General features: G+C 38.9%; 1 protein-coding gene across 1 annotated transcript in view; it reads right to left on the reverse strand.

Moving 5' to 3' along the window:
- Nucleotides 1-11,671, reverse strand: part of LOC311130684 (ephrin-A2-like) — a gene marked incomplete at both ends in the record, with an annotated part of 123,024 nt that extends 111,353 nt beyond the window's left edge. The window contains one exon of the mRNA XM_084163470.1: nucleotides 11,532-11,671. Within this exon, the coding sequence (XP_084019596.1) occupies nucleotides 11,532-11,671 (140 nt within the window). The remainder of the gene's footprint in view (nucleotides 1-11,531) is intronic.
- Between the last annotated feature and the right edge of the window lie 5,186 nt (nucleotides 11,672-16,857).

Genomic DNA, 16,857 nt, shown 5'->3' on the forward strand with positions numbered 1-16,857 from the left:
TAGTTCCGTCTGCTTTCCACCAGACACTGGGAGATTAATTCACCTTTCAGCAGGACAATAACCTAAAACACAAGGCCAAATTTACACTGGAGTTGCTTACCAAGAAGACAGTGGATGTTCCTGTGTGGCCGAGTTACAGTTTTGACTTAAATCTACTTGAAAATCTATGGCAAGACCTGAAAATGGTTGTCTAGCAATGATCAACAACCAATTTTGGAATACTTTCTGAAGGCACTGTATTTCAGAAGGTGCGTCTTGGGAAATGTATGCTGTTCTGGCATTGTGGCATCCATAATATGACGCCAAAGCATTATATATGACCAGTTCCTTCATGAGGCTACTAATCATGAGATTCTAGAGCAAAATGAAAGGCTTTTCATTCATTTTTACTTGTCATTATTAAGAAATTGTCTAAGAGAATTACATATTATCATCATAAAGCCTCATAAACCATTAGTAATTGTTGAACTCATGTGAACAGACTATACAGCATGAGAGAACACCCTATTCAATATTGGCGACAATGTACAGTTCACCTAAGTAGGTTAAGTGTTGGCAACTTCTAATTGTACTGTCTGTACCTAACTCCTCCCCCCCACCTGCCCACCGAGCCCCAAGACCCCAGATTAAAGCCCTTTTTCGGTCCATGTGAATGACAGGCTTGACATGTCTGCTATTCAGGAAAGAAAGCTCCCAGATGACACGGGAGCAATGCTCCACTTTTTCACAAGCTTTTCTTTCTCCTTTCTCTCTCTCCAAATCTCCAGTTGTCTGAAGGTCAAAGCTTACTGTGCACTATGGCATAGCAAATCCCCGCCTTCTCACTTGAAGACAGAACCATGTGTGCCAAAGCCATCGCTCGTTTACCGCGTCACACAGTCACGCCACGCTAAGAAGAAACAGGTGAGGGCCTACAAGGCACAATGGCCGTTCTGAAGAGACCTACCAGGACTGTCAGGTCACACCGCACATGACTGTCAAATAACTGTCAAATCTAGGCTAAAACGTCATCCAAGCATATTTATTATTTTTTGCTGGCGGTAAGAATAATGGCCCCCACAAAAAATAATCATTGTCTGCTACTAAGTATTTTCGCTTACATTATAAAGTGCAAAATAAACTACTGTATACATTCATAAACAACTCGCTAATTCATTATTTCAGAATCAACTGAAGAACTGCATGACCCATTTACTGTTCACTCACTACCTAATGCCTACCCCTCAGCGAATTCTGTGGGATAGCTACCAATGCTAACGGCGAGTTGTCCTAATGGTGCAGACTATTTTTTGTAGGCCATGTATGCATACGATTATGTCGAGGTACTACTGTATAGTATAAAACTGAGGTATGTTGTTTTGTTTTCTTATGTACGAAAAAAGCGGATACTAAATTTTTTTGGCCGATATCTGCTACATATATTTCAAATCATGACAATTAAAGCAACATTTAGGATACACCTTGTCAAAACATTACAGGGGGAAAGTATTCTGTAACTCAATAATCAATATCAGAACAGTGAAATAAATATTGTTTGTAAATTTCAATAGAAAGAAATTTAAGCTCTAAATTATTAACTACATAATCCTCAGTATGTTACCCAGCAATCTAGCATTTATTTAATGGAGATCAATATAGAAACGCAATAATAAATGTGTTAATAATAATTCAAAGTGGTTTCTCAAACATTTACAACAAAGACAGCGTTAAGATATTGTCATAATTGAATCAGAAAAAAATGCTACTTCAATATCATCCATTGCTAAGAATATAAAATATATTAAAAGATTTTTGACCAAGCGACTGATTTCGTTTTTTAATTTCCAACCAATCAATAAAATGATATGGAACTATTACCAATGTACAAACTATGCAAATATCTGAAGCCTAAATAGAGGCCTATGCCGAACTACATAGGGCTAACTTCATTCTTTTACTTTCTGGCCGCCATTTGGGTCAAGTTTACAAGACTAGCTTTGGGGGGAGAGGATTGGACAATTATACACTGGAAATTGTGTTTAATCTATAAAGCATATCCTTCTATGTGGTGATATAAACATGATTAAGGTGTTCTAATCTACGCATCAATCCAGAACTAGCACAATTCAAAGCACACATCTGTGCTAATAGATTCCTGCGTACCTAAATAAAATGAACATACCAAAACAACAACAAATCCTTTTCTCTGAGACAGGTTAAACCCTGCACTATTTTTTCACTCATAAGGAATGTTGATTTGTTTCCATTGTGCCATTTTAGTTTAATCAAAACACATCCACGTATCAAAACACACCCAAGTGTGCAATGCAGGTAGCATAGTAAAACCTGTGAATCGTTGTTCGAGGAAAGGACAGTGAGGCTAGTATCCTGCTACAGCAATACAGGAGAGGTTGTCCCTATGACTTCACTGATTCAGTTGAGTGTTTGACTATTTGTTTGTATATATACGACCCTACAGATGTAGCAACGTCCTTTCCAAGAAAAAGCTCTTTAAGGGAAGTCGTTAAAGTCTTACAAGCAATATGCTGGTACTGCTGGAAGTCTTCCTGTCTCCTTGACCGCCTGCATTTTTAATGTGCTCCCCTGCCCTCTTATTACTGAGAGACGTTTTCCTACACATTCAACCGTGAAAGTTTGCCATTAACGTAACATGTTTTTTCGTGATTGAAAATGGTGCTGTGCAGGAACCAAGAGGACACAAAAGTGTCTTCCTATTTTGAAAGGGTGCTCCATCCACCACAAGTAATCCACCACTTCATAACACTACATAAACGGGCGAGAGAAGGACATTTACCGAAAACTATCTAAAATGCCGTACAGTTCTGAAGGAGCAACTCCACTCGCCATTATATTAAATTCAATTAATGTTCTGCTGAGGCTAAAAGCCAAATCAGAGCCTGATGAAGGGGTAACAAAGAGAGAGGCAGAGCTTTATGCCCAATGTGCATCAATAAACGTAAACTATTACCGCGGATCAATTAGGAAAACACCATCGTTACTTTTACGAGCGGCTGTCCGAATTCGACAACACGCATTACATTTAGCAAATGTTGGACAATGTTTTTACAAGCAAGAAGCGATTAGGATGTTTTAGCAATTAACTGCTGTCCGGATTTATTGTGTTTGGCGGTAAAGTAATATATGAACAGAATTACATTTATATACCTCACACGTAAATCACATTAACGGTATTCATATAAAGGGGGGGGAGAGCACTAGAAGGCATGATAGCAGCATACCAACAACATTCAAAATAATTCACAACTAGTTTTATAAGGCCCAGTACACAAGCAAGGGCAGGAGAATAGACGAGGTACTGGACTCTTTCATCCCCGGAGGCTTTCGAAGGGTAACACCAATATACCCTAAATCTGCTAAATGAAAGAGACCGACAACTGATTTGTTATGGCAACAAAGATGTGCAAAGCTAAAGTCCATAGGCCTATCCTGGGCTGAGAGAGGTGGAGAGAATGCATCACCAGTTTGCACATTTCAAGCGTAACCAATGCAGTATGTGGTTAGGGGGCTTTATTCACAACCCTGATTAACAGTAACACATAGAGGTTTTCACTGTTGCCCTCTTTTTGGAACATTGTCATAGTGGATACAGTGAGTTTGAGAACACCTAGTGAAGTTCAAAGTTTCTAGCGCTCTTGTTACACAAGACTGCCTATGTGCAAAGAGAATGTGGGTCAGGCATTAAAATGCATGAGTGGTACATAAGGCATGATGAAGTGCTGGTAAACACTGTTGGGAAGTACAAAAAAACAGATTTAAAAAACAACGGTAAAAGGTCTTACAAATGGACATTTATTTACCTTTTGATTCCAAATAAAATAAGCTATGATTAATAAATGAGATGGCAGCCATTACTCGTCATTCATCAATATTTGAGATCTGACAGCAAGATGGGCTGCTGTGCACCAAGCGGAACAAGGCCAACAAACTCGCCACATAGTTCACTGTCTGCCACCAATGTGACCAGTACAGTCATATTCAGTGTCTCTACACAGGTGGGGGACAATGGAAGGGAGGTTGGTGACAGACTGATTGAACAAACAGGACACCCGAGTCACCCGAAACTCTACATTTGTTCACCATATCTAAGAGAGATAATAGAACCGAAAAGCAATACACTCTTGTCTAGAGTCAAAATGTGTAATCGCTGACACATCTAATACAATTCCAGAAGAAAATATAAATTGCCAATGTCCAACATACTACACTTAGGAAATATTCAATTTTTTTCAAACAAATTGTGATGCGTCAGAAGAATTTTTATAGATTTTTCAAAACTATCACTGCTTGTCAGATACAACAACTGAAGAATGGGAATGTTTTTGTCCATAGGGACAAGGACTGTAAACCAGGCGATTCATCATGTCTGACATTAGCATAACCTTGATTATCATTGGAAATTAAATACGGTGTCCTACCAAATGAAGCAGGCTTTGGGCTCATACACTCTTCGGGTCATTTTATTTCATGAAGCTTTGAACTTAGATTACTGATTAACAAATTCATCTTTCATACCAATTGCTTTTGTAGATATTATGCACCAACTTTAATCTTTAATGAGATGTTAGAGCCCGTTAATGTTCAATTGTGTCAGGCCATTAATGGGCAATTCCGTGTTAAAATAATTATTCCATTCCAGGCAAATTTGCTGATTTGGAAGTGAAACTTTTTTTGCATTTTCATTAAGATGGGAATATGGTCTCATATTTCCTTTCGAAAAAAAGTTTAATTACTTTAGTCAACCTTTTTTATAGATATTGTTTCACTAGCCTTCTCCTAAAATGCCTTGGAGGAGAAATTCGAAATTCAGAGCCAAACTAGTTCATGACCTATAATGTAAACAAGGAACCTTCATTGGAATAGTTACAAATAGAGATTGCCTTCCATCTTGTATAAATGAGGCGGCAGTCCACATGGCTCCACATTAGGGCTGGCTAAAAGGAGGCTGTGTTTCGTACAAGTGAACATAGCAGACAATATTTTATTTAAATTGAATTCCCTAACTAACAAATATGCTGAGCCTTGTGCTCTGTCATGGAAAATGCCTATTTCCTGGTTCGGAAAAGAAAAGGATAATTTTATCAAGACAAACCAATTACCTATATACTTTAACCATGTCCTCTCCATGACGTGTTTTCAATTACAGTATATTACTGAGAGAAAACATCAGTGTTTCCAAAACAACTATCCCAATGGGATAGACTGTAGTCTCAAGCTTGTCTCGACAACTCAACCCTGTTCAATTGAGGGTACATTTCCCATCCATGCTCATCTCATGGAGTGCTTGCGAGTAAGAGGCTTCTACTTTTTTAACTTCAGGAAACAGATCTTCCATTAAAGCGGGATATGAGTTTGAGCAGTACAGTAATTAGTGCATTATGTTATCCCAGAAAAGGTAGAATTCAAGTGGAGATGGCATTGCAAGTCGCCACTCTCATGACACATCAAATGAATTACGGGGCGCATATGGGGGACGCTGAGTTGTACACATACAGGCCAAGCGGCCCATAAAGTGCTGTTCAATCTAAATTGAAAAACGTAATTAATGTAAAATGACTAGATAGGTAAACTAGCAAAAGATTTACGACAGTTTTCTGCCCTCTGTGTGCGAGAGGACAGTCCGGTTTCAATACAGCACCCCATTAAAGAAACAAAATACAATGCACTTCATTCAGTGATTTGAAATTCAATGCCATATCGTTATATCTGAAGTTGGCAGAGGCCTTAAAACAGTAAGCATGAATTTCATATCTACAGTAACAAATGCAACTTTACATTCAAATATTTGTAGATTTTGTAACAAATAGGAGAAATCGGCTCAATCTGAGTAGTAATGCACAATATACTGCAGTATATGTACAAACAGTACAAACACGGGATAACTGGGTGTTCTAAAGAAACACTTTGGGGACAGCCAACACCTACTATATCTAAACTGTGTGAACCATGAGAAACATGTATTTTTGCAACTTCACCTTTCTAAACGGCGAAAACATAAATTGTATAGCAATAATATATACAAATGTACATCTTTCAACATTTCTGTAAACTGCTCTAAGATAAGCTACATGGCAGTCCGTCCAGGATTTGGCGGGAACTTTTTTGTGATATTTGAGGGAACAAATGCTTGATTTTGCATTTTCATTAAGATGGGAATATGGTCTCATATTTCCTTTCGAAAAAAAGTTTAATTACTTTAGTCAACCTTTTTTATAGATATTGTTTCACTAGCCTTCTCCTAAAATGCCTTGGAGGAGAAATTCGAAATTCAGAGCCAAACTAGTTCATGACCTATAATGTAAACAAGGAACCTTCATTGGAATAGTTACAAATAGAGATTGCCTTCCATCTTGTATAAATGAGGCGGCAGTCCACATGGCTCCACATTAGGGCTGGCTAAAAGGAGGCTGTGTTTCGTACAAGTGAACATAGCAGACAATATTTTATTTAAATTGAATTCCCTAACTAACAAATATGCTGAGCCTTGTGCTCTGTCATGGAAATGCATATTTCCTGGTTCGGAAAAGAAAAGGATAATTTTATCAAGACAAACCAATTACCTATATACTTTAACCATGTCCTCTCCATGACGTGTTTTCAATTACAGTATATTACTGAGAGAAAACATCAGTGTTTCCAAAACAACTATCCCAATGGGATAGACTGTAGTCTCAAGCTTGTCTCGACAACTCAACCCTGTTCAATTGAGGGTACATTTCCCATCCATGCTCATCTTATGGAGTGCTTGCGAGTAAGAGGCTTCTACTTTTTTACCTTCAGGAAACAGATCTCCCGTTAAAGCGGGATATGAGTTTGAGCAGTACAGTAATTAGTGCATTATGTTATCCCAGAAAAGGTAGAATTCAAGTGGAGATGGCATTGCAAGTCGCCACTCTCATGACACCTCAAATGAATTACGGGGCGCATATGGGGGACGCTGAGTTGTACACATACAGGCCAAGCGGCCCATAAAGTGCTGTTCAATCTAAATTGAAAAACGTAATTAATGTAAAATGACTAGATAGGTAAACTAGCAAAATATTTACGACAGTTTTCTGCCCTCTGTGTGCGAGAGGACAGTCCGGTTTCAATACAGCACCCCATTAAAGAAACAAAATACAATGCACTTCATTCAGTGATTTGAAATTCAATGCCATATCTTTATATCTGAAGTTGGCAGAGGCCTTAAAACAGTAAGCAAGAATTTCATATCTACAGTAACAAATGCAACTTTACATTCAAATATTTGTAAAGTTTGTAACAAATAGGAGAAATCGGCTCAACCTGAGTAGTAATGCACAATATACTGCAGTATATGTACAAACAGTACAAACACGGGATAACTGGGTGTTCTAAAGAAACACTTTGGGGACAGCCAACACCTACTATATACAAACTGTGTGAACCATGAGAAACATGTATTTTTGCAACTTCACCTTTCTAAACGGCGAAAACATAAATTCTATAGCAATAATATATACAAATGTACATCTTTCAACATTTCTGTAAACTGCTCTAAGATAAGATACATGGCAGTCCGTCCAGGATTTGGCGGGAACTTTTTTGTGATATTTGAGGGAACAAATGCTTGATTTTGCTGCGGCAAATCTGACATTTTGCATGGCAATATGCAATCTGTCCAATTTGTTGCAATAATGCGCTGACGAGGGAAAAAGTTTGAGTGGCTTGATTGAACCATATTATGCTGGAAATATTCAGTGAATGGTTGAAATTGCGAGCCCTCTTTTTGTACTGTGGTGATCGATCAATATTATGCAATAATATTGCAATGATTTTAGTGTTTAATTCAAAAATAGTGTGGTGATTGGTCAGATTTGCAAGCCTTCGCATAATACACAGAAAATTGTTGATTTAGCAAAACAAAAAAATAAGATCGCAGAATCCTGGAGGGACTGACTTGGCCTTTCAAACGCAGTGGTTCTATTCTTGAATTTAGAGGGCTTTTTTTCCAGAACGGTCCATTTGTGAATGTGAACAGATCATTGTGAAAGTAAACATGCAATTCTTTCCCGTTTCTCTCCCCTTGTCCATCAGTTTTGGCATGCACCCAAGTAATCCTTTCAAAAGTATGAGGTTAAAGCACGGAACTCATTATTACTCATATGTACTGTTGTAAAAGGCAGTTAAAGTTCAGGATTTCCTAATTAAATTATATTTTCAAGATAGTTGTTCTATCTATAAACACCAATCGATCTTTGACTGTAGTTCAAACCAGATTCAAATCTGCATAAAAACCATTTGACACATTTAAACTGTTGGTTACTATCTTTAATCATCGTCCATGTCATTCCTTTGTCTTGGCTCTCGACACACCAAAAATGAAGGTCTTCCTACCATGAATGAGAAAATGGCGGACCACCACGTTGCTGAGCAGAGCAAAAACGATGTAACGCCACCTACAGGAACCCCAAGCTACCATTGCTCAGACATTTTTTACAACCCACAAACTCCAAGTGTATACCCTCTGAAGCTTATTTTCATAATTTGAAAAGTATTCCCTTCATCGTTGACTTCAAAGCTTCCAAAAATATATAATCATTGAGTACAATATAATCTAGAGTGTCCACACAGACCAGCTACCACTACCATTTCCTCTCAATACTCCCCAATAACCTCAGCGAAACTAGGTCAGAATGGAGGGGACTTTATGAGGAAAGCAGATATCATGAAATGGCAAAGCATGGCGTTAAATTAGTAGGCAGAATGGAAGACCACAGTATCAAATCATAGTATTTCTTAGAGTAAATCGGTCTAATAGCTTTCCGTGTGGCATAGATAATAGCCATTCAATTTACTCGTAAGTTACATAGCAACTGCAACATGCCGAAAACCAGATACGAAAACACAAGGGGATGTCATAAGCAGTGGAATGGCCGTTCAACTGATGACAAACCTAAATTCCTTTCATAAACCAACATTGTTTTTTGGTGCATTTGATCCACTTTTTGAGCAACATTTCTTATAAAATTTTCATTGAGCATTTACCAAAATTCAAGAGTTTTGCATATGAAACTCGGGCAATAAGAAAGATGTTGAAGAACTGAAAATGCTTTTCCAATGGATCTTAAAATACACCAATAATAAACTATACACAAGTCACCCCAATACACAAAAACCAAAGCGATTTTAAAGGTTTAAGGACTGATCAATAGGCGTCACATAAATCCATGCTTATGTAAGACTTGACTATTCAAAATAGTAATTCTGTAATGGACATTGCAATATGCATGAACAGTGGTCCGGATCATTTTTGTTGAATGCATGTTATACTTTTGCATAGATCATATTATACTTTGACATTTCTTACTTCGGTCAATATCAAATCAATTAAAAGTAATCAAAGTAAAACACCAATTGATACACAAATGCTTCATTATACTATTTGTATTGAATTAGTGATGAAAATGGTATATATCTTTGGCAAAAAAATTGCTTGGAGATGTAGAGCAGAGTAGGCCTGTGTTTCTGCTCCCTCACTAAGGCCCCTCACTTGTAAACACCAAAGCCACACTAGCCTTTTCTCCTTACTATGCATCCGCTTTTCTAACCACACTAATATCCTACAGTAAAAGCAACATCGCTGAAAGTTAGAAACACACCTTTTAAGACCAACAACCAAGGATATTACATATGAACTGTTTTAACAACCAATTGAAGGACAGTATAGGCTAATGCAAAGGATTCATAAATGTCTGCGTAAACAATTGTTCTAATTGGTTATTTTGTCATAAAGTCATAAAAGAAAGCATATTACATTTATATGACATGTATATTGCCTTTGCCATCACTATTCTTTATATTCAAGTTTAGGCTAATGAGGAAAGTTTTTATAATTCTGCTTACTGCATTCTATGATTGCTATTGGAAAAGACCGATTCTTATTCCAACACCACTTAACAACTGGCTTTAAAAACTAAACTACAATCTACAACCTACTCAAGATCCAAGCCCTATTATGCCTAGTGCCAAAGTCACTCCTATCAATGCTGTACACAACTTTAAAGTACTTTATAGAGATATACAGTGTGAGACTCATATAGTTCTCACATGATTTTGTGTAGAAAGGAAGCATCAAAGATCACTGTCATGTGACTAGGTAGCAAATTAACTGTCATCCAAAAAGCTCCACTTGGGCTTCAAACACTCACATGTCATTTTTGCATGCCAATACAAGTTATTTCCAGTACAACAAATAAGTCTTGAAGCAGCCATGGTTTGTGTTGCATTATGTATACAGTATTATTTTCCTCATCACTCTAGGAAGGAAAATAACTAATGAATTCAATATGCACCAAATACGCAGGCATATTTCATTTTCTTTCTTTTTAATATCTGTACCCTGCCATAAACAAAACCTCTTGGTTTCTAGGGAGATTTGAGAAATGTACTTATATTATACAAACATAATATTTATAAATAGTGGGGAAACTTACCACAAAAGCTTGTTTTTTTTACAGCAAATTGCTCTCTAAACTTTACAAGGAATTAAGTCTGATTAAATCTTTCGAGGGTGTGCTGGCACAGTTCTAATGCTTAGAATATTGCACGGTCAAGCACATGCAATTTCTCAAGTGTTCAATACTCATGGAATGTCTTACTTATTGTCTTCATGCTATTATTGATCTTCACCTTCCTTCAGTAATTAACTAACTGGAAAGAACTAGCTCATGTTCAAAATCATTCCAGCAGGTCCAGGCCAAAATATCCAAACATCAGTAGTGCACTGGAGTGAACTGAGGGGATAAAATGAAACAAGTATGGGATATATTCTACATGGGAGACCTAAACCTTGCTGCATGTCAATAAAATGACTTGGCAACATTTGTTTTGTTTTGTGTATAACCATGTAGTATGCCTTTAAACAGAGTTTTGCATTTTTCTTAGTGGAGATTTTTACCTTAGTGGATATTACTCAGTCTTATTTTAAAGGGGATGGCAAAATCATATTTAGCTTAGGCCTACAGTATTTTATCACACTTTCAAATGCAACTTCATACTGAAAAACTACAGACACAATGCATTTTGAATTCAATGTGATAAGTTTGTGAATGTGAAACCTGAAAGCCTTGGCAAGATGTCATAATCAAGTGAAATATTGGCTTAAGAGACTTGCTTTACACTCAGATGGGAGAGATGTGATAACGGGGGTAAAAACAAGAGAATATATAAGTTATTTAATAAGTAGGCCTTACAAATGGAAGAAAAACATGGGATAAATAACTAGAACGTGCCGGTCAAATACATCTCCCTAACTCAAATTATTTGTAGTCAAAGAAGGAACTTTAACTTCATATATTCAAATAATTGAATTTATGGGGGAACTTCGTTAAAGGTGAGCATGGTTGATGGGCTTTTGAATGCGTTGGGCTATTTGTGAAGCATTTTTCTTTAGCTTAGCCTAAATGTCCAGGTCTTTTGAACTGGGGTTCACAAATGATCTATCCAACAATGTAAGTTAGGATCACTGAAAGTTGATTTCTACAACTTCTTACCTGGGGTTCGTGCTGTTCCAGTAGACTGCATATCTGTCTGATATAATCTTGCTATCGTCAGCCCATACCGCGACCCAAGATAAGAGGGCAACAACCATAAGTGTCAACTCCATTTGAAAAGCTAAATAGTTCTTGTCCATTATGGGCAGAGTCTATATAATTCGTCGCGTTGTTGTCTATAACTTATACTGATACAAGTACAGTAATTTGTTTCTTATTGCTGTTCAAATGGACATGATGCTCTTCAATTTGCACGAGGTTGGTTCCAGTCCACATTCAAATTCCAGGTGCTCTCAGCTGCAGTTTTTCGTCTTCAGTTGAAGATTTACAATGTATACATTCCCATTCGTGAGAACATTAGCGAGAAGTCCAAGCAGATGCAGCAGTGTCTATGAAGTTAAATTAGATTATGTTCCGTGAAGGTTCATCAATTCTGTTAATTTACAGTTTGACTTAGCTCGTTGCTCTCCTTTTGCACGGCAAACTCTTCCAATAACTATTAAAATCCATTTTCTTCAATAACTGTAATTGACAAATGCCTTATTTGAACACATTGCGCGACATTCATCATATCTTGTTGAATATTCACTGACGCCAAGTATAGGCCTAGAGTCGTTTGTCCTTTAAATCCATTCCTTTACAGCATAGCATACTTTCTAAAACTTTAGTCGTCGTAAATATAACTCTCAACCATCCATTCAGCTAGCGTCTTTCAATTTATGGTCATCCAAATCAAGATGCTTTTTATTCCACATTTGCGCGCATAACGATGTCCATTCAACGCAACGTTTCAGGTCCGTTTTGTGATATACGTTTCAGTCAAACAACTGCTTCTTGTTCTTTCAGAAGAAACTCAAAATAACACAATGTGGTAGCAGCGCGATAGAAATCCAAGCCTGTGAAAAACCATTGGCTCACAAGAAACGTCCTGCTCTGCTCATCGGTCAGTCACAATCTGAGGCTGGAACAAAAGCAATTATTTATTGTCGTCGGTGGCTACTGTCCTCAGTTTCCTTCTCCGGCAAAAGTTATCAATAGGATAAGTTGCTTTCTTGATACGTGCTTACCGCGTCATCCTTGCAACGCCACCACCAAAGCATGAAGTGCAGGCACCAAGACACCGCATCAGTTGCAAAGTTGCTGCTGCTATTCCTGCGTTGTTTGGGGTTGCTGTTTAGAAAAAGCCAAGTTCTCTTGTCGCTCTTCCCTCGTTCCTGCGTGTGGTGTACAGACCAGTGGAGCTGACATGATCGATATTTCCCCTTTTTTGAGTCACGGTGGATCTCTTGCGCGCCCTCTCCCTCCTTCAGCACATGGCTCGCTCCCTCTGGCAAAGCCGCGCTCTCTCAATTCACTTCTCCCCCACACAGCGGGGCGGGGCTGGGAGACTGGCCAGCTAGGAGCCCCAAAACTTCTAGGGCCCTTACAATTTCAGAAAGTTTCGGAACAGTTTTGGATACTGTTATCCAGTTATACATACTGTATCTTATAACTATAGCTTACAAAAATATTCAATTATGTCCAACGTCTATTTTTATTGTATGGTCCAACTATTTGTATACATTTGTTCATCCTGTATAAGTGTATCTTAGGCTAATGAAAGCTTTTTATACGAGTTAGTCACCCACTTGTTATGGTAATGTTGATTAGTCATTAGCAAAATGACTGTTAAATTCATCATCTGTGTGTGCGTGTGTGTGTGCATGCACATACATATCACAGCTGTGCGCTGCAGTGGATTAGGGGTGTCTCACTTGTCACTGTTTGTGACTCCCATGAATCTCAAGCTTCTCTCTCTCCCTCTCTTCTCTCCTCCATCCCCCTCCTCCTTTCTCTCTGGGCCTCTGTTCCTCCGGTGGAATCAGTGAGCGTTGCTCCGATATGCCCAGGGCAAAACGGAGAGCGAGCGTTCCGCCCAATGTGTGTGATTCAGCACTGATAAATATTTCACCGACTGGGTAGGCGGCTGGTGGAAAGAGTTATAACCAGGGAGAAAGACAGAGGGGTGAAGAGAAATACAAATGAAACTTTAATTCCTGCTTTTAAAAATGTCACGTAGATTAATGGCGCACAAGTATTAAAGTTTCAGAGATTTTCATGCATAAATGCATACGCCGCTGGGCGCTCGACAACTTGTGGCAGAGGCTATGTGAAATAATTGTAGTTCGGGCAGGTCGTTTTGCCACAGAGAGCAAAGGGAAGTGTCAGGCTGTTGCACAGCAGCAAAAGCACATTAGCATGTTCACAGGAATCCTGTGCTATCTAAAGACCTATGAGGAACATTCCCCGAGGAAACCACTGCGGCTGTATTATGGAGGTAGTGCGTCCCCAGACTGGAAGCCAGCTCCTGGGTCTAGCGCTACTGTATGGTTGACTTTGGAGTGCACTGATGACTAGGGTTTCTTCAGGAAACCTTTTCTAATTCATAGGTTGTTACTGTGTAATTAAAATGTGATCATGCAATTACCTGGTAATTAATGAACCATAAAATAAAGTGCTACCAAATACACTGATGAAAATGTACTCCGTTTTAAAGGGCACTTGGAGACCACTATCTCCTTAAACCAGTGCAGATAAATGGAATGATGACTACAGCTGTATGGTTTTAAAGGGGAGCGTATTTATTGTGACACACAGACAGAACAGGCGAGTACACCACTCGCCACAGACAGATTACAACAGAAGCAGGGGGAAGGCAGCCGTCTGGGCTAGAAGTCATATTTCTCCACGGCCCTGCCCCCCTGAAGGCTTTATGACACTAATTACATCACTTCTGGGGTTACACGAGATGCAAAGGCCTGCGGCTGGGTAAATTATTGTCGGAGACCTTCACCCTCCATTGGCCCGGGGCCTATTTGTGAAAACGGCGAGCCGCACAAGCTCAGAGTGGACAAATCAAGAGCCACGGGTCCCATAATGCCACCTACCGGGAGAGGCAGGTAGAGCTAGACTAGCCTAGCAGAACCGGAAGGTTCTGCCAAGGGTTTCAAGCAAAGGCCAAATTGTGTGTTGTGTTACACATATCAACAAATGTAGAAGTAGGTTGCTGACCACATTAGCAAATTTAGAGGAAGTGTCTCCCCAAATCTCCACTCCTCCTAACCAGTAGAGGTCTCTGTGGCTTACTTTGGGAAAATCAGTCCCAGATGATTCTCTGCCTGTCTGAATGATCACTAGGCCTTGCTGTTTTTGTCCATCTTAGCTCAGTGAGCATGTCAATTCATACAACTGGAAGTCTCATCGTGTGAATGTTTCGAGCACTGATGACACTACTGCACCATATCATCATGGCTGTGTTCATTCGAATATATTGTCCCATTCCGTGTGTCTAAGTATCCATTTGACATATTAAGACAAAAGGAAAGAGAAAACTGTGAGCTTAATAGGCCTCCTTCACAAAAGCAGTCAGTTTGAAATGTATATTGCCCTAAAGAGAGATGTGGGTAAGAGAAAGAGACAAGAGACCACATCTGTTTTTTATTTTCTAAATGATCAGCTGCACACGCCAGCAACCGCTGAGTGTGTAAAACAATACTGGAGGGATAAAAGTGAACATATATCTTTAATAAAGCTGGCAACAAAGTCATTGTTGAATTGGTCAGCAAAAAAAAATAAAAAATACAAAATAAAAGCTTATGGTAGAGCACTTAGTTTCAACTGAGATACAGAGAGAGAGAGAGAGAGAGAGAGCATTATACTGATACACAATCTGTTTTGAGAACCGAAGCAAGTTGCAAAGGGCTATGTGAGGAACACAAGACTTGTCAAAGTTGGTGAGTGTTTCCTCGCAGGGCAGAATACCTGGCGGTATTGGTGGTCTCTACATTATTTCGGAGTAGTTCTCTGATGAAAGACGGAACTGTGATATCATCAAGACACCTGGACTTTGTCTCACAGCGAGGCTTTCGACTTTGACTCTGACATGTAAAGAGTCCATCAGCAGAGAGGAGGCCTACTTGTTTTGTGGTGCTGGGTCCTCCATAGTGCTATTGTAAAGCTCACTGTGTGTGTATCCAAAGAAACCGTGGGGCACCGATCCTGGTTCTAGTGAGTGTCAGTGACACAGACCATGCCTCCTGCGTTCAAACATTCCAACACAATGCAGGCGAAGCTCTCTCCCTGTTGCTGCGTGTTAAGGTCGTCAAGTCAGGGGTAAAAGCCCTGGTATAAATCTCAAATGCATGTTGGCACCGCAACATTGGGAAAACATTCCACTAGAGCCAGACTGAGCTTATGCTATGAGCGATAATGACCTCTTTAAATCAATGACATTTTCCAACTTTCATCCCCCTAACCTATTTTTATGTGCAGAACTATGTGTGAAATGTTAAAATGCATTAAGTCAGTCACTGAAACTGCTGAAAGTTCAATTGGAGACACATGACGCTGGAAACTAAAACCCTGACTTAAAATTGTTAATATCATATCGCACAGGCCAAAGCCCTTCCATTTTTATATAGGCCCAATGTGTCCTTGCAAGCACGCACAAGTGTCACTCTATCTGAGACCAAGTCAGCGGCCCAATGGATTAACTACAAATCAGAGTTGAGTCAATAATTACAGAGCTTTTACTAAACGACTGTGGGCTAGAGAACAGTCTACACAGTCTACACAGTGTACTTATGACTTTTATTCCTTACACAGGTCACATACAACAAGCCGCACTAATCAATTCCATCTGTTGAATGTTCATTTAACGTTCATTTAACCTAATTAAAGCATTTACGGCAGTTTAAATATGGAATACTGGGCTTGTAATTATTTAATCAATTCATAAAGTATCTTCAGTTCTCGCAGCGTTGGCTTTCAGTGATGTCTACAGCTTGCAGATGGTGAAGAATTACTCTATTATACTGGGAGGTTAGTTTACCTGCTGGTCCCCCCTCGTGTGTTCCTCAATATCTTTCTGATATTGTGCGCCCCCTGCTGAGCATCATGGATATTACATGAACACAGAACTACTTTACCCCTATATAATGCGAATTAATACCTGCACTGTAGTTAATTAATACCTAATACTAGTCATATTATTATAAATAGTAATACCCAGATGCTCTGTTTGCAGATTCTACTGTGGACATTTCTGAAATGTTCTCAGAAATGGTAAGGTTTTAAAACAGTTTTAGAATTAAAATCATAGGTGATAAGGAGGCATAATCAAACTACCACAAAGGCTCTGTATGTTGATTAGACTGTAGAGAATTGATGAAAAGCTCTCAGAAATTCTAAGATTCAACTGTTTTAATATATTTAGTGGGCGCTCATGGTGGGTGTCGTTTAGGTTCCAGTTATTGTTCCTTGTCAACTTTCAGTGGACACCCCCATG

The sequence above is a fragment of the Coregonus lavaretus genome (genome assembly GCF_964263955.1).
Source record: "Coregonus lavaretus genome assembly, chromosome: 6".
In the NCBI taxonomy this organism is placed as follows: Eukaryota; Metazoa; Chordata; class Actinopteri; order Salmoniformes; family Salmonidae; genus Coregonus; species Coregonus lavaretus.